General features: G+C 36.2%; 1 protein-coding gene across 6 annotated transcripts in view; it reads left to right on the top strand.

Moving 5' to 3' along the window:
• Nucleotides 1–27,824, top strand: part of LOC135223709 (peroxidase-like) — a 214,887-nt gene that overhangs the window by 185,117 nt on the left and 1,946 nt on the right. For all 6 annotated transcript variants that reach the window (XM_064262436.1, XM_064262442.1, XM_064262441.1 and 3 more), the window contains 7 exons: nt 1,360–1,530; nt 3,450–3,632; nt 4,339–4,491; nt 15,774–15,948; nt 17,350–17,468; nt 18,241–18,403; nt 23,454–23,603. In XM_064262436.1, coding sequence (XP_064118506.1) covers nt 1,360–1,530; nt 3,450–3,632; nt 4,339–4,491; nt 15,774–15,948; nt 17,350–17,468; nt 18,241–18,403; nt 23,454–23,603 — 1,114 coding nt within the window. The remainder of the gene's footprint in view (nt 1–1,359; nt 1,531–3,449; nt 3,633–4,338; nt 4,492–15,773; nt 15,949–17,349; nt 17,469–18,240; nt 18,404–23,453; nt 23,604–27,824) is intronic.

The following is a 27,824-nucleotide window of genomic DNA, read 5'->3' as shown; positions in this document are numbered from 1 at the left end:
GGCTTTACGCGACTTCCGAACCACGTCGAGAGTGAACTTCTATCACCAGAAATACACTTCTCTAACGCCTCAATGGAATGCCCGAGAATCGAACTCGCGGCCACCGAGGTGGCAGGCAAAGACCATACCGATCACGCCACTGAGTCGAAGACATTAGTTTTATGCTTCGATCAGTTTTGAGGGTTTTGTTTATTTGTAAGCTAATGAGGTCAAAATTTGACGATTTTCTAGTTTGGTCGTATTTCTTTTCAAAGATATCATCATTAAGTTTAAACCTCGAACTTCTCTGTTCGGGTTTGAACTATAATTGAATAATCTCAAATGAGTGACTAGATTCATCTCTGTCGGTTGAACTGAGTCCAGATGTCTCTGTGCAAGACCTTCCCGTTACCTTTCTCACCTTTCTCTGACAAATATCCGCGCTTGGCACAGGCCAGATTAATATTAACCTACAACCAACACTTTTTAATTATTTTTTTATCTATCTACTATCTATATATATATATATATATATATATATATATATATATATATATATATCATATATATATATATATATTTATTTCTTCTGTTTTTATCTGGATAATTATTCATTTTATCTATGAATTTATTTACTTATTTGTTTATGTAGTCGTTCGTTTATTTATTTGTTATTCTCATTTTTATCAGTTAATTAGTTAATTTATTCATTTATTCACTCGTTGATTAGTTGGACAGTTTAATATTAACCTACAACCAACATTATATTATTATTGATTTATCTAGTATATATTTATTTCAGTGTTTATCTGGCCAATTATTTATTTTATTAATTTACTTATTTGCTTATATAATCGTTCGTTTATTTATTTATTTGTTTATTCACATTTTCATTAATTAGTTTATTTATTTATCTATTCACTCGTTGATTAACTGGATTGTTTATTATTAACCTACAACCAGCATTATATTATTATTTATCAAGTATATATTTATTTATTTCAGTGTTTATCTGGCCAATTATTTATTTTATTTATCTACTTATTTGCTTATGTAATCGTTCGTTTATTTATTTATTTGTTTATTCTGATTTTTATCAGTTAATTACTTAATTTATTTATCTATTCAGTCGTTGATTAATTGGACAGCTTATTATTAACCTACAACCAACATTATAGTATTATTCATTTTTTTATTTCAGTGTTTATCTGGCCAATTATTTATTTTATTAATTTACTTATTTGCTTATGTAATCGTTCGTTTATCTATTTATTCGTTTATTCACATTTTTATTAATTAGTTTATCTATCCATTCACTCGTTGAATAATTGATTTATTTGTTTATTCATTTATGCAACGACATTATACATCGTTTTCCAGCACTGACGAGCATGCACACAGTGTGGCTTCGTGAGCACAATCGCCTGGTGGTGGAACTGTCGGAAGTGAATCCCCACTGGAACGACGACCGTCTCTTCTTCGAAGCGCGGAAGATAGTCGGTGCCATGATGCAGAAGATCACCTACGGCGAGTGGCTGCCCACGGTCCTCGGTCAGTAATCCCTAGTACTTAGTTACTTAGTATACTGTTGCTCTCTTTAGTCTTCTTTTGTGCTGTTAGTTTTCAGTCCTCTCTTGCATCGTATGGCTAATGATCGTTGCAGGTTCCAATATTTTTTTTGTACTGTTAGTTTTCTGTCTTCACTTGCATCGTATGGCTTATGTCCGTTGCAGGTTCCAATTATTTTTTTATTTATACTCTTAGTTTTCTGTCCTCTCTTCCATCGTGTGACTAATGTTCATTGCAGGTTCCAATAATTTTTTTTATACTGTTAGTTTTCTGTCCTCTCTTCCATCGTATGACTAATGTTCGATGCAGGTTCCAATAATTTTTTATTTATACTGTTAGTTTTCTGTCCTCACTTGCATCTCATGGCTAATGTTCGATGCAGGTTCCAATAATTATATTTTTATACTGTTAGTTTTCTGTCCTCACTTGCATCGTATGGCTAATGATCGGTGCAGGTTCCAATACTTTTTTATTTATACTGTTAGTTTTCTGTCCTCACTTGCATCGTATGGCTAATGATCGTTGCAGGTTCCAATAATTTTTTTTTAATGTTAGTTTTCTGTCCTCACTTGCATCGTATGGCTAATGTTCATTGCAAGTTCCAATAATTATTTTTTTATACTGTTAGTTTTCTGTCCTCACTTGCATCGTATGGCTAATTTCCGTTGCAGGTTCCAATAATTTTTTTACTGTTAGTTTTCTGTCCTCACTTGCATCGTATGGCTAATGATCGTTGCAGGTTCCAATAATTTTTTTTTACTGTTAGTTTTCTGTCCTCACTTGCATCGTATGGCTAATGATCGTTGCAGGCTCCAATATTTTTTTTTACTGTTATTTTTTCTGTCCTCACTTGCATCGTATGGCTAATTTTCTTGCAGGTTCCACCCTAATTGTTTTTTTAATACTGTTAGTTTTCTGTCCTCTCTTCCATCGTATGGCTAATGTTCGTTGCAGGTTCCAATAATTATTTTTTTATACTGTTAGTTTTCTGTCCTCACTTGCATCGTATGGCTAATGTTTGTTGCAGATTCCAATAATTTTTTTTATTTATACCGTTAGTTTTCTGTCCTCACTTGCATCGTATGGTAAATGTTGTTTGCAGGTTCAAGCAATTTATCTACTTTTATTTTCCATTGTTATTATTATTTTATTTTATTTATTTATTTATTTCTTTTGCATTTATACTACTACGTAGTTTTCAGTTATCTCTCCCATCGTATGGCTAACGTTCGTTGAAGTTTCCAAGAATTTTCTTTTCTTTTTATGCAAGAGCGTGAAATTCACTCTAAATCCTCTTCTTTTATCCGGAATCGAGTACGGTATGAGCATGATGTTGTTATAAGTTTTAGGACTTCTTTTTTGATGCAGGTTCCAATTTTATCGGTAACTCAAGGCTCTAATCTAGACCACAATTTAAGAAACGAGGGGAAAAAGTATAGGCAATATTGATGCATCATCCGAAGTAAGGAATAACACTGGCTATGGGTATATTATATAAACCAAGGAAAATAGAAGGATGAATCAAGTTCCAAAGCTCAACAACAGATGAGCACAGGGGAAGAAACGGGCTCCGAATCGTGCAGCCTGAGGAAAACTGATTGTCATTTAAATAATTCTGGGAAGAGGTGGCTTTGCTTGTGTTACGATACTGCCAAAGAGAATGCGGTCGCTCTGTCCCTTTAAGAAATGTGACTTTTGTAATAACCGTTACCATGTTGTGATAAAATCGTTTCTTTTGAATGTCGGAAGACTCCGAAAGAGGGAAGTGAATGTTAGAGTAGTGCTGTGTCTTTTTGACGATGAAAAACTGGCAAATGCCTGACCAAACGACATTGGGTTTAAAATTGTCCTGAGTTTAAAACGGGCCAGAGAAAGTGACCAGAATACGCTTTGAATTCCAGGCCCTGCTGTCATGAAGGTCTTCCGTCTCCCGCTGCAGAAGTTCGGGTATTACAGAGGCTACAAGGGCGACGTCAACCCTTCTGCGACGAACGCCTTCGCGACTGCCGCCTTCAGGTTCGGGCACAGCCTCGTCCAGCACACCCTCATGAGATGCGACAAGACCGGCAGGAGGGTTCCTTTCAGTCAGTAGGAGATGGGTGGTTTTCATATAGATACCTGAGTTGTAGATGTCATCTTTATTCTAAATGTGTTACTAAAAATGGACAGCAGTTATTTTAAGGTTCTTAATCAGTAAACAATGACATGGTTACTGATAGACAGGTTTTAGTAGCCGATTTATTCTCAAACCAATGTATCAAAATAATCTTTGCCTATTTGATATTATCGAAGAAAGCATTTGAAAGGTTTTGAAAGGCAGTAGGTGATTTTTTCTGGATTTGAACAAAACTGTCGAATGCCTGAGTTCTTCCTACTGTCTTGGGCAAAACTAATTCTAATTAAGAAATTAAAACCTTTAGAATATATATATATACAAATTCTCTCTCTCTCTCTCTCTCTCTCTCTCTCTCTCTCTCTCTCTCTCTCTCTCTCTCTAACACACACACATACACGCACAATATAAGCCGTGCATACAAAGAACTTTTTATCAATAATGAAAATAATAATACCCAAGTAAATTGGTATTGTCAGTAATTATTTTTTAAAAAGGAAATTCATAGTATTTTGTTATAAATGAGAATTCAAATGGATAAATAATACCATTAGAGAGGTGACCTATTACCTTCGACAGAAGTAGAACCCATTATTAGGCATATCTGATGTTTCCATTCATTTCACCAGAGCCAGCGACGATTCGTCCACTCATTTTTCGTTTCCCTTCTCACGCAGCTATCAAGCTTCACCAGGAGCTGATGAACCCTTCCAATATCCATAACTTCGGCAGCGTCGATCGCCTCTTGTTGGGCCTCGTGTTCGAAATGGCTCAGGGGCGGGACGTCTATATTACCAACGAACTCACTCGGCATCTCTTCCAGACCCCAGGTAGCCATTATTTCTTGGTTAAGTTTGAGTTAATTTTATTTTTTTGGTTAACATACTTTGACACACTCATATATTATATATATATAATATATATATATATATATATATATATATATATTAATTATATCTATATATATATCTATATATATATATATATAATATATATATATATATATATATATATATTAATGAAGGGAAAAAGACCCATTACGACTCAACCTCAATACCCGACCCCAAATTCGGCTCACAGGCTATAAACCCCATAAGCTCGCATTTATCTTAACCTCACGTACGTTGACCATTAACGACTCCACGGGAAAACCACCAAATATTTCACTCTAGTTCAGAAAAGAACCCCAAAATGGCTCATGAATAACTCTTCGGATAGGAGAACTGTGGTTTTGCTCGACCCCTTGAAAATACCCAACCCCATTTTGGCTCAAGATATACTATACGGATGAAAAAAACCACCATTTCACATAAATATGAATATGAGTGAAGAAATTCTAAGTCCCTTAACCTAACCTAACCCAACCCTACCACCGAAGTGATTCTAAGGTCTACAACCTAACCCAACCCTACCTATGCATATTTTACGGATGAAAAAAAAATCCCATTCCACACAAATATGAATAGGAGGGAAAAAAATTCCAAGTCCCTGAACCTAACCTAACCTAACCCACGTGAAATACCCAACCTCATTTTCGAAGTGTTGCACAAACCTGGCATCCCTCCCAGTGTGTTTCAATTCCTCACTGACAGGGGAAAGCATACCCTGTGAAGGATATGAACACGTCTGCAAAGTGTGGAATGCTGCAAACTGTTTTAACTTACTGGATTACACCGTTTTATACCTTCTCATGGACGCGGGATTATTGGGGGATTTTACTTAGCTTGGAGGAAGGCTGTTTATATGCAGTTTGGACTGTACCCAGTTTACTATTTAACGTCTACCTCCCTCTCACTAGACGCTTTTCTCCACGCTTCGAGAGCGGGCCTCCCCCTAATTTCCGGCGGGGGAACTTACCAACTGATCGCTAACAACATCAGAGGCGGTTCCTGCAGTCTAGTCCAAAGGCACGCCATAGCGAACAACCCCTAGTTTAAACCCACAATTTAAAGCTGGTGACCGACAGTCAAATATATTGTACATCGATTTTACCAGTCTTTATCCTACGGTGATGAGCAGATATAAAATGCCTTTGGATGAAAAACGGAGCTCTCCCCCACCGAACCAGAGAGGTTTACCGCCAGCAATATCACATCCATCAATTCGTAGGGAGAACACGGTTATTTCGTCCTCCTCGATACTAAGAAGGTTAGGGATGATGTCTCTCTCAGGAAGGATGAGTTTCCTCTAGCTATACATCACATGAACGTAACCCTCCAGGATCTATCCCCTTACAGTAAAAGCCTATTGGAAAAGTTTAATGTGAGGCTCCCTAAAAAAATGTCAAACTGGTAGGCACACACTTGACAATGCAAAACCACTTAATTTGTCTTCCCCTATTGCAAACATTATTAAGACTGTCTAGAAGTCGATGTGATAAGAAAAGTTTACAAGTTCAAACAAGGATTTTATTTAAGGGAATACATCACAGAGAATGTGGAGAGGAGAGCGAAAGAATCAGACCCTGACAAGAGGAACACCATCAAAATCTTGATGAACGGTCTTTTTGGCTTGACCATTAAAAACCCTTTGAACTATTCCACCAGGACAATTGTCACCACCAATGAACCCTCACTACATACATACAAGTCCTTTGAAAGGTTGAACAATCAACGATACATTGTGAATCACTGCAGAGAGACCGTTATTGTAGAATCCGCAATCTATGTCGGGTTCAGCATAGTGGACCTGGCTAAGGACGTGATGTACAAGTTCTGTTATGACGTCCTTCATAAACTGTATGGTGATAGAGTTAAGCTCCTGTACACTGACACTGACAGTTTGATCTTCTCCGTGGTGACTGGACTGACAACCTCGCACACGAAGTGAAGGATGTACTTAAACCGTATTTGGATTTGAGCTACTTTCCCAAAACTCACGAAGTGTATGAAGACACGAGCAATGGGGAACTTTGACTCGTCAAAGTTGAAACAGGCGTCGAACTTATCAGGGAGTTCATCGGTGTAAAACCCAAAAGTTTATTCATAGGAAACGCAAAACAGTCGGTGTAACACTTTAAAGGGGATTCAAAGATGTTGCCAAAAGACTATTAGTCATAGCCAATACCGAGATGTAATTGAGAATAATGAGATCACTTACACCACGTTTCACAATTTGCAGATGGTGGGAGGAACAATTTGTCACACCCGACAGAGGAAGGTGGCTCTATGTCCTTTAGGAGATAAGAGGTATTACATCACCCCTTATAAATCTCTCGCTTACGGTCACCCTCAGATCCCGTTAATGAACGACCGGGGGAAGCAGAAGGAGTTAATGAAGAAGATGAGGAGATCCTGGCACCCCCGCCGCTGCCACCGCCACTGGCCGTGGCAAGCACATCCAAAGCCTCCGCCCAACCTCATGACTATCAACCCCCAACTCCTTCACACTGCTTCCCCAAGATAAAAGGTTGTTCCAAAAGATGGAGAGTGGACTGCAAATTGGAGGTTAAGCAGCAGCAGAAGCAGCAGTGTCTGATAACTGCGCTCACAAATTCTTGGACGAAGTTGATGTTTCCTCCCCCTGCTAAGAAAAGTCTGCTCGATCTGAGTAGGTCTATTATTTGTATTGCACGACTGTTTTCTCGAAGCCAGTGACAATAAATTCGTCACCAAGGCATTCACTGCAGGACGGCAGTCAGGCATATCGGTGATTTTCATAACCCAGAACATGTTCCACTCAGGTAAATTCAGCAGGAACATCAGTCTCTATTGCTCCCATTACATCCTCATCAAGAACCGTGACATTGGACAGATTGAAACTTTGGATAGACAGTTGTTTGGCCGGCGAAGGGGTGCAGAGTTTTTGGACATATACTACAAAAGAGCTTTAACACATAACCGGTACAGTTATCTATTAGTGGACTTTGCTTTGTCAACACCCGAACTGTTACAGCTCAGAATGAAAATCCTCGGAGAGACCGAATACCAAATCGTGTACAAATATGACTGAAGAACAGTTCCAACTGCTCAGGAATTTATATGAGAATGTAACGTAGCCTAGCCGTTTTAGCGGTGTGAATGCGCTACTCAAAGCAGCAAAGAATAGTGCAGAAACATAGCTAAAGCAGACGTCACGGCCATCATACACTCTACATAAAACACACGCAAACGTTTCCTGAGGTGGAAAATTATATCTTCCAAACCTCTGGCTGTGGCCAGCACAGATCTGGCCAACATGCCAAAACTCGCTCCACACAATGAAGGTTATATCTGCTATTCTTCATCGACCAATTTTCGAGGTATTTACGCATCCTCCCTCTGAAAAAAAAAAAAAAAAGACAGTGTCACAGTGCGCGATGCTTTGAAAGTGCTTCTAGAATCTAGCAATTTTTCAGGACTGTCCCGTCAGAACAGTGACGAAGGTAGGGAACATTATAACAAACATGTGAGGAAATATCTAAAAAGTAGGAACGTGTTGTTATATAGCGTCCACTCGTGGGAAATTAAAGCTTTTATAGATGAAAGGGTAATAAGAACCATTAAAAACCAAATATACAGATACCTTACACACAAGAACACATTTAAATATATCAGTGTTCTGCAGGACATAGTCGAAAGCTATAACAACTCACTGCACAAGAGTTTAGGGAATGGGCAGACGCCCAAGGAGGTGCATGCGATGAAGACTAAAGCGGACATTAAAAGTCAGTTCTCGAGAATGTATAAAAACGCCTTTCCAACAACGGGCCGCATCAGTTCAACTTTGAAAGTTGGAGACACCGTATGCCTTCAGTGCACCTCATGTGATGCACCGTAGGCATTACTTAAGGTTTCCTGTACAGCGTGACTTCAGCCCCCTAGCTGCAACCCCTTTCGTTCATTTTACTGTACCTCCATAAATATTATCTTTCTTCCATCTTGCTCCCTACCATCCGCTAACAATTGATTCATTGTCAGTTTCCGATTCAGGGCTGAATGACTTCATAGTTCCCAGCGCTTGGCCTTTGGCCTAAATTCTATGTTCTACACTTAATCCTGAAGTGGGCTACAGTAGAAGTATCGGGCCGTTATATAAAGAGTCTATCAAGAGGGTATCGATGATACCACCCGATACCCTTATCACACAGAACTGATATTGACCTGAGGGGTTGGCTCGAAACCTCCCGCCCGCCCACCCACGCGCCCTACGAATCCGTTTGAAAACTTTGGGTATGTGTGTGTGTGTGTGGTATGCGGTGGATGTTTCCGCGCACATGCCCGGTATAGGCTGTGCCCTCTAGATCATTGGAGGTTGTCTGCAGAACGTTTAATTGGGGAGGACTAAGAGAATTCCTTTGCCTCAATGTTTTTTTTTTTTTTTTGTATGGTTGGAAATTTTTTATTTTATATTCGTATTTTGGTACTTTTTTGCAGAAATGTTAATTTTGACAGCAAATTGTTGTTGTGTATATATATTGAAGTATTTTATATATATATATATATATATATATAGATATATATAATTTTATAATATCATATATCTATATATACATATATATATATTATATATTATATACATACTATAATATATATACACACACATATATACTTCTGATATATATAATATATATATACTTATAATATATATTATATAGTATATATATGATACATATACTATATATATAATAACCGTATATGTAAGATGTAAAATGTATATTTAGGGTTGTCCATAAAGTCCCAGTACCATTACAAACAATAAATATTTGTAATGGTACTGGGACTTTATGGACACCCTGTTTATATATGTATAAATATGTGTGTATATATTCCCGTATTTTGTTATATAATGTATATATATTTATATATATATAATATATATATATATATATATATATATATATACTACATTAGCAGTTGTAGCCATCCATCGGATGTAGTATTGAGTGCACATTCACTTCTAAATGACCTGGACGTACATCTTTTCCAAGTATTTCCTCTCATTCCTATCTGGGTTGAATTTGGACTTAAAAGCATCGGGAGTGTCACTAGTCATCTCAGCGACCTCGAAAACTATGGGTTAGACTCTAATATCTGTCGGTTTAGGTTATTTTCACATTTAACCCCCTTCCAACTTCCCCCCTCCCCCTTTATCCAATGGTCTGATTTTAATTCTGTTTTCACCAGGAGACCTTTCCCAGTTTGATATTGACTTTATATTTAAAGTCTCATGAAAGTTGGTCAAGAAATGGATTTGCATAGCATTCACAAACAAACAGACGGAGGCAGGGTGCTCATTCGTTCGTCCTCCTCCTTGTGTGTCTTGAGGGGCACTTTCCCGTTGGGATTTCGAAATCTTCCTCCGTCTTCGGAGACAGACGGAGACAGAGTGCTCATTCGTTCGTTCTCCTCCATGTCTGTCTTGAAGGACGCTTTCCCGTTGAGATTCTTGAGGATTTGGGAAGCCTTTCACCTCAGGGCTAAATCATTGCAGTAGGTTTTGTTTGACCAGCAGTGAGCGCCTTCCCTCTGCTCAATGGCACTGCTCAAGATACTAGTGAGATTTGTGGGTATATGGTCTCCTCCGATCAACAAAGTCCAGCGCTGAAGATCATAGGTTAACACTTTTTAGAATTTCTTGAAACAGGTTCCCGTTTTTGGTTCCACTTCTGAAGATCCCTCAAATAAACGTTGACAATCTCACCTTGCACAGAATCGGTTTATTAATGATCTTTTAGTAACTACTTTCTCATTTTGCTCCATCTTCGATCAAAAAATGTGGATTTGTATAGAGTTCATACATACAAACAAACAAGCAAACATGTTTTCTTTTACATATATGTGTGTGTATTCTCTTCTCGTTGTCTTTACCCCGTGGAGGAATGCCTTCACGTAGGTGAACATGCCTTTGATGAGTGCGAGGTGGTGATCTGTGATTAGCGGTAGTCGGACAATTGGCCGACAGACAATTGGCCGACAGACAATTGACCGACAGACAGTTAGCCGACAGACAATTGGCCGACATGACATCTCAAAAAGGATCTAAAAAAAGGGTTAAAACATACACGCTTTATTAAAAAAAATAAAAACTTACATAAATTATTCATCTCAATCATTTAAAAACCCGATTTAATTGATAAAGTTATGTGCACAAGCTCTTAAAAATTGCACACCATCTTCGGCGTCATAGTTGAGTACAAGTCTTTTCAGTCTTTCCTTAACACGAATGTACTTTTTTTTTTCCCCTTGAAACATCAGCTCCTGATAATGCCTGTTCTATTAGAATTTCTGTGCTTGAGTGTTCAATCCTGAGCTTTTGAATTAATTTTGATAAGTTAAGGTGAGGACATTTACTCTTCTACTGAAGGCGTGATGGCACCCTTCCAGCGAGTTGGTTTTCGGCAGATCGTTCAACACTCTGTAGTGACACGACCATAACAAAATGTCGAATAAAGGTCGTCTACGTCTACCTCGCTGCACGATTCCTAACCATGCACACTCAAAATAAGACAAGAAATCTTCCAAAATTTCATCAGTTTGTGCATCTAAAGAATTAATAAATTGTTCAAACAAAATAGGTACATCATCAGGTGGTACAAAAGCTAGTGCTTGCAGCTGTTTTACAATAAATGCATTTTCTCGGTCGTTGTACCACGATTGTAAACCCGTAGTCTGTATCTTGCGCCACAAACACTGTCCAAAGTGAGAAAAACAACCAAAAATAGAAACAAGAGGAAAATTGAGTTTAATGGAGTTTATAGCTGCTTTTTCAAAGTCTACTGTAATTGGGGTCACATTTACATTTCTTCCTTCTTTAATGAAGTTAAATATTAAATCATAATCCGCTTCAGATTTACTGTTTGTCAAGCAATAAAGTAGCGGCACTGTTTTTTTTCAGTAATTAGCGCATGGATCGTGTATAGCTGCTTACCCAAAGGTGCAGAGTCAAAAGTCCCGTCGCAGAACCACGCAGTTTTCTTGGATAAGATTTCCAGATTTTTCAAAGTTCCGAAAACAGAAACCTCTTCATTTTCAAAGAGTAAAAAATTATCACCTCTCGGAGTCTTATATAACTCATCTTCTTTAAGACCGGGTCTCTTCCGTCGCACTGTACGTTTGAGAGAGTCTTTTTTTGGTAAAGCTCCAGCAATGGTCACAGGGATATCTGAAGTTGCACTATCAATAATAGAGCTCGGCATTTCCTCAGATCGTGCCGCAATAAGCTTCATTTCTTCTTTAACTTCTAAAGCTCGATTTTCAATAGGATCTGGTGGATGGGAGTGTTCAGAAGGAGTTCTGCTAATTACTTTGTCGATCGTAGCCAATCTTGCATTGCAGATATTACGATTCGCACATCTCTAATACGTTTTAGATTCTCTTCTTCTATCAATAATGTAGGCGTATCCCTCGAAAAGAAGTTTTTTGCCTCCTCGTTCTGTTTTGATGAACTCCATGACTGATACTGAAGGGCTTGGAAAAATAAACTTAGTAAAAACAAGATGAAAGTTTGGTCTAGAAAAGCATTTGAAAATAAGTGGTTTAGAATAACAATCTTAACAATAAGTAGTTTAGTATAGTATAGTAACAATGTATGCATTATCGACCAACTGTCCTGTCGGCCAATTGTCTGTCGGCTAACTGTCTGTCGGTCAATATTCTTATCGACCAATTGTCCTGTCGGCCAATTGTCTGTCGGCTAACTGCCTGTCGGTCAATTGTCTGTCGGCCAATTGTCCGCACACGGTGATTAGCAGTAGTGATCAGTCGGGGACATGACGTGTTACCCCCCTTTCTAGCGAAAGTCAGAGTATTTAATATTGGTATTACAAATAAAAGAATGGTTTCTGATAATAGAAAGTTCGGGATTGGACAGCCTGCAACCCGTTCGATGACTGACACCTTTATGAGAATCGGCTCTGACCCTTGGCAATTGTTTAGTCGATCCGACATAGATTCGCTATGAATCACATTCGGAGCAAGTATATTTGCAGAGCTATCTTTAAATTTATAGAATGGAACAATTGCGAGATTCTTTGGATTCAAAATAACGCTTTTCAAAAGTAAATTTCACGATATTCTTAATTTTATCATCTTGAATATAAGGAATGCTGTCAAATAATTTCTTACGTGGAACGGTACTAACAACAGGTGAAATGATCAGTTTATTTTAAAAAATTTTACAATGTTTATAGAAAGCTGAGGAAGGAAAACAATTATCATTAAAGTATTTGTATAAAATTTTAACTTCTTCATGAAAATAATCCCAGGACGAGGCCAAAGAGAATACCCTGTGAAGCATCATAGAAAATGAATTAAGTTTAAATCCATAAACACAACCACTCTAAAATCTGGAGTCAAGACCAGAAAAAGTCTTTATTTTTTCTAAAGACAGAGGTATTAAACGATGACCATACCTCGAAACCAAACGTCTAGTAACTGATTATGAGCCTCTCTGTCTAAAGTAAAATTGATATTAGGATGTCAATCAGTATAAAGGAGAGAAACTGGTCGGCGTGAAAAGGTGATTTAAACAGAACAAAGGTATCATTATTAACGTATCGTTTGTAACTAAGAGGGCAAAAGACAAGGGGGCAGTTACCAAGCATGTTTTCCTCCAGTGAGCACATGAACATATTCGCCAAAGTAGGGCCAAGTGGTGATCCCATTGTCATCCCTTCAACATGATTGTATAAACAATCACTAAAAACAAAGGCAGTGTCCAGCTCTGCCAACTCCAACAACCCTTTAAAGAGAGAACAATCAAAGCTAAAACAGACATCGCTGGGTTTAATAAAAATTATGCTTAAAGTAATCTCAATAGTATCTTCTACAGGGACGTTAGTGAAGAGGGATTCCACATCGTAACTATACTCTGTTTTTTTTCATCTGTCCATCCGCCTGTGGTGTTTTTGTTTGGTAACACTGCGTCCGGGCTTTAGATAGTTACATTCAGCTTACATTCAACGATTATAATAATATCCTATTTCGAATATTAACGGTGTAATTCACATACAGTAAATTATTAAAACACTTTTCAGTTGCAAATGTACACCCAGATATCCTTTTATTTACCTAAAACTTACAATTAGCGTAACTATCTAAAGCCCGGGACGCAGTGTTACCATACAAAAACACCACAGGCGAATGGACAGATGAAAAAAAAGAGAGTATAGTCATGTATATGTCTGAGTCTTCTTGACATGATATAGATGATTTAAATTCTTCTGAATTCTTTGAGGAATGTTGGTCAAAAGTAGGATGTTCCAATTGGTATTAAGAATTTTGCCAGTTTATAGTTAGGAGCACGGATGGGTGATAAAATAGTGTCTCATGGGGACACTTTCTTTATGCACCTTTGGTAAACTATATAGGATACCAAAGGAATTACTATAGCAATATAAGTCGTTATACGTGTCCGTAGTGATAATGCTCTTAGAGTTGAGTTCCTTTAAAGATTTCTTAATTTGATCCTCAGTTGTAAAGAGTTGAGTTCCTTTAAAGATTTCTTAATTTGATCCTCAGTTGTAAAGATATGTTTACTATTAGGTTTCCCAATTTTAAGAAAATTGCTGTTATCATTAAGGATAGACTTCATTTTATTATTGCAGTCGTCTCTATTCATTATAACTTTTCGTTTACCTTTATCTGGATTGACAATTACCATTTTTTTTTATGCGAAATTTTTCAAGACCCTTAAAATCTGTTTTCCTAAAGAAAGGAGTCCAATTGGTAGTTCATTTTCTGAAGGCCCTTTACGTAACACCAGATAGTTTACTTTGTAGTTTACCGGTTAAACAGCCGATGAAAGAGTGATTCAAGCGACAGAAAGAATCTGGTTTGCATCATGGTAAGCAGAAGTCCAATCTCAAAGAGAGTAAGAATTCTTCTCTTTTTAGAAAGTACATGAGAGGACAAGTTAAAAGTAGAGCTCGCACACTGATTAAAACGTGGAAGGTAAACGCCAAGGTTTTGTAATTTATTGCTATGACGATGTTGAATATAGGAAATATATTTTGAAATGTTGTTAAACAGTATTTGAAATATAATAAAATCACTAATGGATAAAGTATTTCGGACTTGTCCTGAACAGCGGACCCGAATTTTCTAATATCAGAACACCATTCTCTTATTTGTAGTACCAATATTAAATACTCGGACTTTTCTGACCAATATTAAATACTCTTACTTTTCTGCCTCGGGCTAAACTAGCCATTCCTGTTAACTGCCTCTTCTTGAATCTCTCTTGATGAAGCAGTTACAGCCCAAAGTGAACTCGCACACTTCCTCTGTTCAACTGTACTGGGCCGAAATTATTTATTTATTTATTTATTTATTTATTTATTTATTTATTTATTTCTATTTTTAACCCACCTTCCTGTATTCACTCAGTCTTCAACTATTCGTATGACAGGTGCTTTTTTAACTCTCCTGTGTTTGTAAACACTTGTTAAGTTTTAACTGTAATGTTTTAGCTTTGACCTCTCTTGTCATATGTAGTTTTTCCATGTTCTTTGACTTGTTTTTTATTGTTGTTTTGTAGCCCTGAGGATGTAACGTGATGTTACGAAATGCATTGACGAATAATTGTTAACCTGGCACCATACTTTATATATATATATATATATATATATATATATATATATATATATATGTGTGTGTGTGTGTGTGTATACATATATATATATATATATATATACATATATATATATTCATATATATATAATATATACACATATATATTCATATATATATATATATATATATTATATATATATATATGTTATAATATATATATATATGTGTGTGTGTGTGTGTGTGTGTGTGTGTATACATATATATACATACTATATATATATAATATATATATATATATATATATATATATATATATATATATATATATATATTACTTAGCATTTAAGAATTTACACCTTCCAAAAAATGGAAAGGGCGAACGGTTGAAAAAGGAAATTGATAAAATGTAGGCATTAGATTCATCTAAGCAATTATTCCTAATTCACCCTTGACTTTCTGCGCCCCCCCCCCCCCCCTAAAATCTGAAATCCACGAATCTATTAAGGAATGGTGACCTTTCCTATAATGATTCGAAACGACATTCCCCCTTTCCTTCCACGGGATAAATAAATTCGTTTAGGATACATCCCTTTAGGATTCTCACTCCCTTTGTACTGCAGGCCATCATTACGGCATGGACCTGGCGGCTCTGAATATCCAGAGGGGGCGTGACCACGGCCTCCCGTCCTACAACATCTGGAGGGAGCAGTGTGGTCTTCACCGTTTCACGAACTGGGGCGAACTCCTGCAGGTGATGGACGACGATACCGTCGGGCGCCTTGCTGCCGTGTACAAGTGAGTCGTTCTTGATTTTGTTTGTTTGTTTGTTTGGTGTTTTTACGTTGCATGGAACCAGTGGTTATACGGCAACGGGACCAACGGTTTTACGTGACTTCCGAACCACGTCGAGAGTGAACTGCTATTACCAGAAATACACATCTCTCACTCCTCAATGGAATGGCCGAGAATCGAACTCGCGACCGCCGAGGTGGGACGCCAATACCATACCAACCACGCCACTAAGGCTTGAGTTTATATTGATTTCTTAATGCGTCCTCTAATGTATTGAAAAGTTCCCAGGTACCTACTGGTGCGTATTAGCTGTTGTTCTGTCTTGATTTCGGTGCTGCTTTAACCCTTGTTGCTCCAAGGCCTGATTTATGTTTGCTTATTTTTCAGTTAACAAGCATATTTAGCTGTCCGTTTTTAATGAGTTGGCTTTTTTTGTTTTTTTTTTATTTATTATCGTTTTTTGCTTATACTCGATTGTTTGTTTTGTTTCCAGTATATTTTCTTTCTTGTTTTCAGTTTATTGCGGTTTTTTGTTTATAATCGATTGGTCTTTTTTGCTTTTTAATTGATTGTCTTTTTTTTTATTTCTTTCTCTTTAATTTCCTTCTAGTTTATCTTTTGTTTTTTTTTGCGTACAGGGATCCCGTTCTGTGGAAGCCAGCTTTGTGACTTAGAGGCCAGTTAGGCTTGTCGCATAAGTGTGCTTGCAAAGTTGTAAGAACAGCGATTATAAATAAATTCGGGCTACTGAATTGAAATTCTTAAGATAGGTCATCGCTAGTAGTATACATTTTAGGTTTACCAGTCAGTGACCTGTTTGTAACTGAAGTCCGATTTATATTTTTGATTTTGGAATTGACTTCATGGGAGAAGTCAAATGCATAATTGTCCTTATTACATATTTGCAAGTCTAATTGGATTTCAGGTCATTAACAGTATTCGCGTCAGTAGAATACACTTTATCACTTAGTGAAATGAGAGGTATTTCGTTCTTGAGGATTAAATCTGAAATAAATAATGTGGATTAGTATGCTGTTAAAATGATTCACGTTGCATTGGTCAACTTGTTACAAATTTTGAGCTGAAGATGGAGTTTTTTAAAGAGATCATATAAGCCTTTTTATTTATTTATTTATTTAATTGCTTTGATTCGTTATATACATCTTTGTGTAATCCAGAATAATCCAGACTCAAATGCATCTTTGTCAATTCAGTGATAACGATTGCACATTTTCGTCCCAAGATCAGTGCTGCCCGATTTTCAAGTATTCTGTTTTGCTCTTTGAGGAAATTCATTTATCGCCAATGAAGAGAGACACTGGAACTTGTGTGTGTGTGTGGAGTGACAGTACCTGACCTTGACCTGACCTGCATTCTTCATAATTTTTTTAATTTCTATTCCAGACACGTAGACGACATCGACCTGTTTCCAGGAGGTCTGGCAGAAAAGCCGGTCATCAGGGGTCTGGTCGGACCAACATTCGCCTGCATCTTAGGGCAGCAATTTCTGAACCTGAGAAGAGGTAATTAATGTCATGTTTTCATAAATAAACCGTTTACCCTGATTTGGGAGGGGTGTGACCATGATTAAAGCAAGGAGATGGTTACGGCGCTGACACATTCATAATTTGTAACTGCTGACTTAAAATATGAAGAAGTTATCATTATTATTATTATTATTATTTACTTGTATTTACATATTATTTTACTCAACACTCGAGTACTTTCAGACCCTACCTGTGGCCCTTTCTCAAGAGATGTGTAGGTTGTAAAGACTGCTGGGCCTTGACCCAGTCTGACAACCATACATCTCTGGAGAAATGGTCACAGATTAGGCCTGAAAATACTTGTGTGTTGACTTAAATAGTTTGTATACAAAATACCAGTCATACTCGGTAATTTTGTGGGTTTCGTTTTACACCTTCAGGAGAAAACTGAAAGAAGTTTTTTTATTATTATTATTATATTTTTTTTTTTTTTTTTTTTTTTTTTTTTTTTTTTTTTTTTTTTGTGTCTTCACAGTCATCCTATTCGACTGGGTGGTCTTATAGTGTGGGGTTCCGGGGCTGCATCCTGCCTCCTTAGGAGTCCATCACCTTTCTTACTATGTGCGCTGTTTATTATTATTATTATTATTATTATTATTATTATTATTATTATTATGATTATCATTATTATTATTATTATTAACATAACATATGCACTCTGGTCAAATGTGTTAACAGCTGACTCAAAGTTGAGCTTCGCATAACCAGTTCATTTCATTTTTTTTTTATCTGTTTATTTTTTGCATAGGCGACCGCTTCTGGTTCGAGAACGGAGGATTCGTATCTGCGCTCAGCCCTGATCAGCTGCGCGAGTTGCGCAAAGTGACCCTGGCCCGGGTCCTCTGTGATAATTTGGACGATATCGACGACATCCAGCCCTTCGTCTTCCGACCCCCAACTGAGAACGGAAGGTGAGAACTTCCTTAGTTTGAGGCGGTGTCATAAGAACTGTTTTTTTTTTCTTCTTTATTATATACTACTTTTCTCTTTGTCCATCAATTTGCCGCTAAACCTGCCACTAAGTAGCAAGTGTCTTTTTTTACAAAATAGACGATAGTTGTGAAGGATTTACGGGTTGCTCTATGAGCAAGAGCTCGTGCTGGCATAAGGTCAGCTAAATCTAAAACAACAAAACAACAGTTATTAAGGCCGTGTCACACCACCCGTTTAAAAAAAAAATGTTTCGTCTAACCTTCCAACTTTTCGCTTCTCCTTGCACTCGGTAGCCAGTATTTTTTGTAGCAAATAGACTATATTTGCGAGGGTATTATCGAACTCACCATTTTATGAATGTGTCCTTGTTTCCCATTTCTACTTTCCGCCAAACCTGAACCAAGTACCCAGTATTTTTCGTACAAAATAGACGTTATTTGTAAAGGCAGTATCACATGAGCCGTTTTTATAAAATAATTCATGTTTCGCATTCAACCAGATGTCCTCTGAAACTTGTACCAAATATCAAGTGTTTCTTTATAAGGAATCGAGAATACTTGTTAAGGCAGTGTCACACGGACCATTTCTATCTACTACATATACTTTTTTCCCATTTTGTCAACTTTTCGCCGATCCATGCCCCCAGTGTTCGGCATTTCCCCACAAAATTGAAATCGTGTTATTTGCTAAGGCAGTGTCACAAGAGCGAATTTTTCCAATTGGGGCTTCAATTTTGCCGATAATAAACCGGCTGCTGTCGAACATTTACTGCACGAAACCTCTCACAAAAGCCAGTGTCACATGAGAGTCAGTTTTTCGCCCATCTTTGAACACCCTGACACCAAGGGTTGCACCAAGCTGTTAGAATTTTACAAAATTGAAATCACCAGTATTCTGATTGATTGAAAGTAACTGTTTTCCATCGGGGGAATGAGGGAGATGACGGCTCATAATGAAGCTGGGTTTTCTTAGATAACTGACATTAGAGTGACGTTTTTCCTCCTAGTTCACAAAATCATTGGCCAAAATAATATAGGCATGAAAAAATTCACCGTGGGTGACCTGACAGAAAGGTTTCAAAGTATGCGACATTTTTTTCTACTCTTGAATATAATTTCATTCAAAGTGAAACAAAACATTCTCTCTCTCTCTCTCTCTCTAAAGAAAAAAAAGCGACACTTTTAGCCTGTACATAAACAAAACTATAAACCTACCATTTATTGCCAAACAAATTCTCTCTCTCTCTCTCTCTCTCTCTCTCTCTCTCTCTCTCTCTCTCTCTCTCTCTCTCTCTCTCTCTAAAAATAAAGCAACATTTTTAGCCTATACTTAAACAAAATTATAAACCTACCATTTATTGCCAAACTAATTCTCTCTCTCTCTCTCTCTCTCTCTCTCTCTCTCTCTCTCTCTCTCTCTCTCTCTCTCTCTAAAAAAAGCAACATTATAGCCTGTACTTAAACAAAACTATAAATTTACCATTCCTTGCCCAACAAATTCTCTCTCTCTCTCTCTCTCTCTCTCTCTCTCTCTCTCTCTCTCTCTCTCTCTCTAAAAAAAAAGACAAATTTTCAGCCTATACATAAACAAAACTACAAGTTTACCATTTATGACCAAACAAATTCTCTCTCTCTCTCTCTCTCTCTCTCTCTCTCTCTCTCTCTCTCTCTCTCTCTCTAAAAAAAAGGGGGGCCCATTATTAGCCTGTACTTAAACAAAACTATAAGTTTATCAGTTATTGCCGAACAAACGTTCTCTCTCAAAAAAGAAGAAGAAAAAAAAAAAGCGACACATTTTGCCTATACTTAAGAGGACTCTAAATTTACCATTACTTATCCAACAAATTCTCTCTCTCTCTCTCTCTCTCTCTCTCTCTCTCTCTCTCTCTCTCTCTCTCTCTCTTTCTACCTTCTCTGTGACTGACGATTTCGAAAGCTCATGTCGAAAATCCAGAGAGCGACATCCTCCAAGAGGTAGAAAGAAGAAGAAAAGGAGAAGAAGAAGAGAACGATGATTTAAAAATAAGTGACGACACAGAGAGAGAGAGAGAGAGAGAAGAACTAACGAGACCGGAAGAAAGAAGCTTCATTAGACGAGCGTCAACAATCGAGGTCTTCAAAAAGGCGGTGCTTAATTGGGAGGGCAAATTAATTGACCCGCTGGCGTCGACGTCACGGCTGTATTGACGACAAAGGCCATTCGGTGAACTGGAGGAGGAGGAGGAGAGTTGATTCACGATAAACTGTAAAATGTGAATCGAAAAGTGCAAAGGCGAAAAGACTTCGGTCGTGGAGAGAAGAGTCGCCTTCATTAGTAACTGACGGCGAAAAATAATGACTTTGGAAATGATCTACAATGAGCGATTTTATTGTGAGGATTCTTGGAATTGTTTACAAAGTTCAAAAGAGTCACCTCTCTGACGAGTGAATCGTAATGATGTTACAGTGATTAGCGATAAATATGAACGATTACTTCCTTAATGTCGTAGAAATTCATTATTCTTTTTCACTGCTAATTGACACTGAAAAAATGTTAACAGAATGATTAACGTCAATCTAATTGACTTGGTAATCGTGTTGCTCTTAGATTATTAGTAGAAGCTGATTAGTAATAATCTGAATTTGGAAGTAATTATAAAATCAACAAAGATTGAGATTAGCAACACTTATATTTCCTCCGGTGATTATTGAAATAATTACCTTACGGCTATAATTAGCGCAACAGCCTAAAGTCATTTTTTTTCTGTGTAGATTTAATTAAGTGAGTAACACACTGACAATGACCTTGGTTTTAAAAAGACTGAAATTCAATCTTCTGAGGAATTATCGGCTGCATCGATTTTTGTGAGCTGTTTTTCGTTCCCTCTTTTGCCCTACAGCATTAGATGTATTATATTTCCCTCTCTTTGTTCCTCATAAAAATTGTTTACGTTTGTGCTATGCATCGATTTTTATCAACTTTTCTTCTTTCCCTCTTGCCCTACATTAGATGTATTATCTTTCCATCTTTTTCTTACAAAATTTTTATTAAATTATGCCAGCTTGTTTACTTACACGTTGGGTTTCTTTCATTTTTATTTTGTTTTCATAAAAGAGACGTAATTAATCAATAATTTTGCTGGATTTTTCAATACTTTACCCTGATGCCACAGCCATTATTTTTTTTTAAAGATCAAAATTCCCATTTTCCTAACAGCTTGAGAACAAAGGATAGGAAATCAGTTTCATATCTAGAGAGAGAGAGAGAGAGAGAGAGAGAGAGAGAGAGAGAGAGAGAGAGAGAGAGAGAGAGAGAGAGAGAGAGAGAGATGCGGGGGTGTGAAGGAAGGAGAAGAAGCGATTGCAAGAGCAATGAAAGAGATTTAGCAAATGGTTAAGAAATCGTTCCTAATTTTAAATACAGGCCTCCTTCATTTTATCGAAAGTAGATTAGATGAATTAAAAAAAAAGAATGGATTGACATGCTTGTCAAAGCATCAACTCTTTGAAAATAATCGCCGGGTCACGTCTGAAACGTCAGAGGGAATAAAACTGAAGTAACAAGGAAACTTTTCATGTCCTTTGGAAATCTGATACACCAGCGACACGGTGATGAAAAGATGATGTTAACAAGACCAGAGAAGACTATATAAAATGAATACCGTAGAAACAGCCATTATTTTCAGTGTAACTGCCCTTAGAGAAAGTCTTCTCCATTATCATTAATATTTTTTTTCTTTTGGGGGTAGGTGCCCTCTACCACGGTCATCCTATTCGACTGGGTGCTTTTTTTGTGTGTGTTTTTTCTTCCTTTTTTTATATAGTGCGTGGCTCGGGGTCGCATCCTGCCTCCTTAGGAGTCCATCACTTTTCTCACTATGTGCGCTGTTTCTAGTAGCACACACTTTTGCATGAGTCCTGGAACTATTTCAGCATCTAGTTTTTCCAGGATCCTTTTCATCGATCTAAGGATCGTGCCTATTATTATTATTATTATTATTATTATTATTATTATTATTATTATTATTATTATTATTATTATTATTATTATTTTATTAATCAGAGCAGTAGAAAAAGTAAGCGTCAGCATTTGTGAAATAAAAAAATTTTAAAGTTGCCGTGAATTAAATTGAACTCGGGATGATGTTAAAAAAAGTATTTTTTTCAAAAATATTGACGCTTATTTTCATGATGAGGACAAGAAAGAATGAGAAGTAATAGATAAGAGAAAAGAGTGGGGCATACCATCAAGGTAATTGAAGTACTAAGTCACTGTTTTTCTTATATTTTTTGAAAATAAGCCAACACGTCATTCTTTGAGTTATTATATAATAATTTAAAAACTATGGATTTTTGCACACATTCTCGCAATAATATTGACAAAATAATTGAACTGTGTATTAACTATAACCAACGATCTTATAAATATTTGGTAAACTTATTCCTCAATAGTCTTCTTGTGATTTTATAATATCCCCAAAGTTGAAATTACAGTTGGAAGCTTCAAAAGAGTCGGCTCAACTCTAAATTTGTCGCAGAATAAAATCTGTATCCATAAACTTGAATTTTAACTGTAACAGTTAATCACATTGCAACAATAATTCATTTTTTATTTCATTTATCCATTTCCGGTTACGGTACTGGGATGTATCTCCTTAACATATTATTATTATTATATTATTATTATTATTATTATTATTATTATTATTATTATTATTATTATTATTATTATTATTATTATTATTATTCAGAAAATGAACTCTGTTCATATGGAACAAGCCCACAGAAGCCATTAACTTGAGATTCGAGCTTCCAAAGAATACGGTGTTTATTCGAAAGAAGTAAGAGATGGTAATAGGAGGTACAGAAAAGTGATTAGAAAACCAAATGAATTAACAAATGGGTAAATAAGTTGGAATTTCAGATAAATACTAAAATACAGGTTGAACTCTGTCAGGGTAGTATTGCACTGCATCCTCGCTTGAACTTGAGAAGTTCTCGATCTCGTAACAGGAACATTCTCTCATTTTATCCTTTCCTTCCGGAGCAGCAATGTGCGAGTATCCTGCGGCAACGTAGAGACCATTCCAAGCCTGGATCTGTCCTTCTGGAAGGAAGAGGTCGACTCCCAGTTTCCTGGACTCCTCTACGCCGGAGGGATCATCAATATGTCCATCATCACCACGGAGGATTCTCAAAGGTTAGCAATATTCCCTTATCGTGGACAGATCTATTAGTTTTCTTACCATTAAAAACAGCTTAAGGGTACGTCACCATTATAGTAAAACATGTCATTAACATGTCGGAAACTTCTCTCATAAACATGTGTATATATATATATATATGTATATATATAGAGCTATATATTACGTATAATATATATATATATATATATATATATATATGTATGTATATATATATGTATATATATATATATATATATATATTATACATATATATGTATATATACATATATATGTGATATATAAATTTGTATATGCATATATATATATATATATATATATATATATATATATATAAATATATATATTATAATATATGCTGTACCTCATAGATTGTTAATACCATGCAATAACAGCACAATGGTAAATTTCGTATTCAGTTCTGCACACAGCAATAATATATGATAATAATATTACAAAAAACAAACCACCAACCCGGTACTGGTTTTCTTAAGCACACAGTCGGGTCCTGCCAAGCGAATTCCTACGTTCTTCTCTATCACCCTTTATTTGCAAGGCCCTAAGGCGTTGCGTACACGGCTGTGAATCTAAAAAAAGAAAGTGCTGGTAACCCATCGATCTTAAGGGGAACAAGACGAGCGGACAATAAACATCTGTTGCCAGTTTGAGAGGAATTGGCTCCTCCGGCGCGGTTCTATTTAAAACGAGACAGAGGGAGAGAGAGAGAGAGAGAGAGAGAGAGAGAGAGAGAGAGAGAGAGAGAGAGTGAATAAAAAGATGAAAAATCAAGCACAGAGAGAGAGAGAGAGAGAGAGAGAGAGAGAGAGAGTTGAAGGATACATATGAATAAATGAAAAAACAAGCAAAGAGAGAGAGAGAGAGAGAGAGAGGAGAGAGAGAGAGAGAGAGAATGTTATGTGTCCCTTCACACAGAAAATCAAACGTGACTATAGACACATGACTAAACAGAAAAATCCAACCAAAAAAAAAGCGAAAGTGGTCTAAGCCTACTTTAGAGAGACTTATCAAGCTATTAGTATAGTTTCCTTAACCCGCGACGCGCAGTGGTCGTTGTGCATGGCGCTGAACTATGTATAAAGAGAAATTCAGTCTTCCATTTCACCTGTACCACTCATACGTTCCAGCTAAATATAATCATTTTTGTGCTGGCTGAACTTCAATTCGTGGTTTTCATCTTATATTTTTTAATTGTATTTTTCTATTATGCTGTGAAACATTACAACTGTTCAACTTGACAGTAATACAATAGCGGGTAGTATATATGTATATATGTGTGTGTGTGTGTGTGTGCGTGTGTGTGTATATCTATATATCTATGTATATGTATATATATAAGGATATATTAGATATGTATGTAATTATAAATAATAAAATATCTATATAATATATTATATATATATATATATATATTATATATAATATATATAGTTTTTTATATATATATATGTTGTGTGTGTTTTGTGGGTGTGTGAGTGGGGTGTGTGTATATATATCTATATAGATATATTGATATATATACTATATAATATATATACTATATATTAATGTGTTGTGTGGTGTGTGGTGGTGCGGTGTGTGTGTATATCTATATGAATTAATATATTAGATAATTATATAATATATATAATATATATATATATTATAATATATATCTTATCATTATGTATATATTATCATATATATATGTAGTATCGATATATAGATGATGTATAAATAGTATACTAATATATGATATATATATATTAATATATATATATATACTATGTATTATATATATATATAGATAAATATATATATATATATATATATATATATATATATATATATATATGATATATATATATATATTATATATAATATTATATATATATATATCATATATATATATATATATATATATATGATATTATAATTAATTTATATATTATATATATATATATTAAATATCTAATTAATATATATATATCGAACGCTATTGCTATTACTGTCAAGATGAACAGTTGTAATGTTTCTCAGCATAAAAGAAAAATACAATTATTTATATAAATATATATTATATAATATATATATATATATATATATATATTATATATATATATTATATATATGATATATATATATATATATATTATATATAATAATATATATATATACAATATATATATATATAAATATATATATATATATGTATATATATATACACACATATATATATATATATATATATATATATATATATATATATATATATATATATTAAAGTTGCTGCATCCGTAACGCTGATCAATCTAAATTAAAAAACCAGATAAAAGTGAAAGAGATACTTTTTTGACCCTGGGCTATACTGAGAGCAAATACCGGTATAGTAGGTGAAACTAATTCTAAATATATACCGTAAGCACATATGCTGTAGCGTAGAGCTCTTGTCCTTTTATTTCATACTTCGTCAGTTATCCCCCTTAAAAAGGGCTCTCTCCCGAAATTTGCCCATCAAGGCTTAATGAGGCCGAGGCTGAAGCAGACTACCAGTAACCTCTATTGAGTCTAATGTGGGCTAGAAGCCACTTTCGTTAACTCAGACCGTAATTGGCTTCGTACAGAGAGTTGACTTGGATATAGAATTTTTAGGCTAAAGGCCAAGCACTGGGACCTGTGAGGTCATTCGGCGCTGAAATGGAAATTGACAGTAAAAGGTTTGAACGGTGTAACAGGAGGAAAACCTCAAAGCAGTTGCGCTGCGAATCACGCGTTAGGAGAGGGTGGAAAGTAAGAGGGAAGAAAGAGAATATGAAAAGAGGCTCAGTAAAAGGAAAGAAAATGGTTGCAGCTAGGAGGCCGAGGCACGCTGTAAAGAATCTTGAATATTGCCTACAGACGGCACTATCCCCCTACAGGATTCGTAGAGGGAATACCTGGGTTTGATGGAACCTATACTGTCTCTAGTATTCTTTTCAAGGTTGGAAAGTTCTGTGTCACCGTCTTGCCCCTGCGTGAAGTGTCTGAGATCCTTGGGCAGAGACGAAAGGTTATATCGTTTTATGCTCTCCCCAGCTTGTCAATAAGCTATGAGATTTCGCGAATTTCAAAGTAAGACAGTGCTCATAAATCCTGTATCGAAACAATTTCATAATATTCTGCAGGGGTGTATTTGATAAATCATACATTAATCTTTGTACCGAGTCATTTTTACCATGTTTATCAAGGGCTTCAGTATTCATTAGGCATTGGTCAGGATAATGTAAACACTCCTTAGTGCACAAGCCTTAGTTATTATTATTATTATTTTTTTTTTTGCTCTATTACAGTCCTCTAATTCGACTGGGTGGTATTTATTTATAGTGTGGGGTTCCGGGTTGCATCCTGCCTCCTTAGGAGTCCATCACTTTTTTGCTATGTGCACCGTTTCTAGGATCACACTCTTCTGCATGAGTCCTGGAGCTACTTCAGCCTCTAGTTTTTCCAGATTCCTTTTTAGGGATCTTGGGATCGTGCCTAGTGTTCCTATGATTATGGGTACAATTTCCATTGGCATATCCCATATCCTTCTTATTTCTATTTTCAGGTCTTGATACTTATCCATTTTTTCCCTTTCTTTCTCTTCAACTCTTGTGTCCCATGGTATTGCGACATCAATGAGTGATACTTTCTTCTTGATTTTGTCAATCAACGTCGCGTCTGGTCTATTTGCACGTATCACCCTATCTGTTCTGATACCATAGTCCCAGAGGATCTTTGCCTGATCGTTTTCCATCACTCCTTCGGGTTGGTGTTCGTACCACTTATTAACGCAAGGTAGCTGGTGTTTCTTGCACAGGCTCCAGTGGAGGGCTTTTGCTACTGAATCATGCCTCTTATTGTACTGGTTCTGTGCAAGGGCCGGACATTCGCTTGCTATGTGGTTTATAGTTTCATTTTTCGTATTGCACTTCCTACATATGGGAGAGATGTTATTTCCATCTATCGTTCTTTGGACATATCTGGTTCTTAGGGCCTGATCTTGTGCCGCTGTTATCATTCCTTCAGTTTCCTTCTTGAGCTCTCCCCTCAGTAGCCATTGCCATTATTATTATTATTATTATTATTATTATTATTATTATTATTATTATTATTATTATTATTATTCAGCAGATGAAACCTGTTCGTACGGTGCAAGGCCACCATTGACTTGAAATTCAAGCTTCCAAAGAATATGGTGC

This window comes from Macrobrachium nipponense, chromosome 10 (genome assembly GCF_015104395.2).
Source record: "Macrobrachium nipponense isolate FS-2020 chromosome 10, ASM1510439v2, whole genome shotgun sequence".
NCBI lineage: Eukaryota > Metazoa > Arthropoda > Malacostraca > Decapoda > Palaemonidae > Macrobrachium > Macrobrachium nipponense.
Note: the sequence above shows the minus strand (reverse complement) of the source record. Positions and strands in the feature narration are given on the sequence as shown.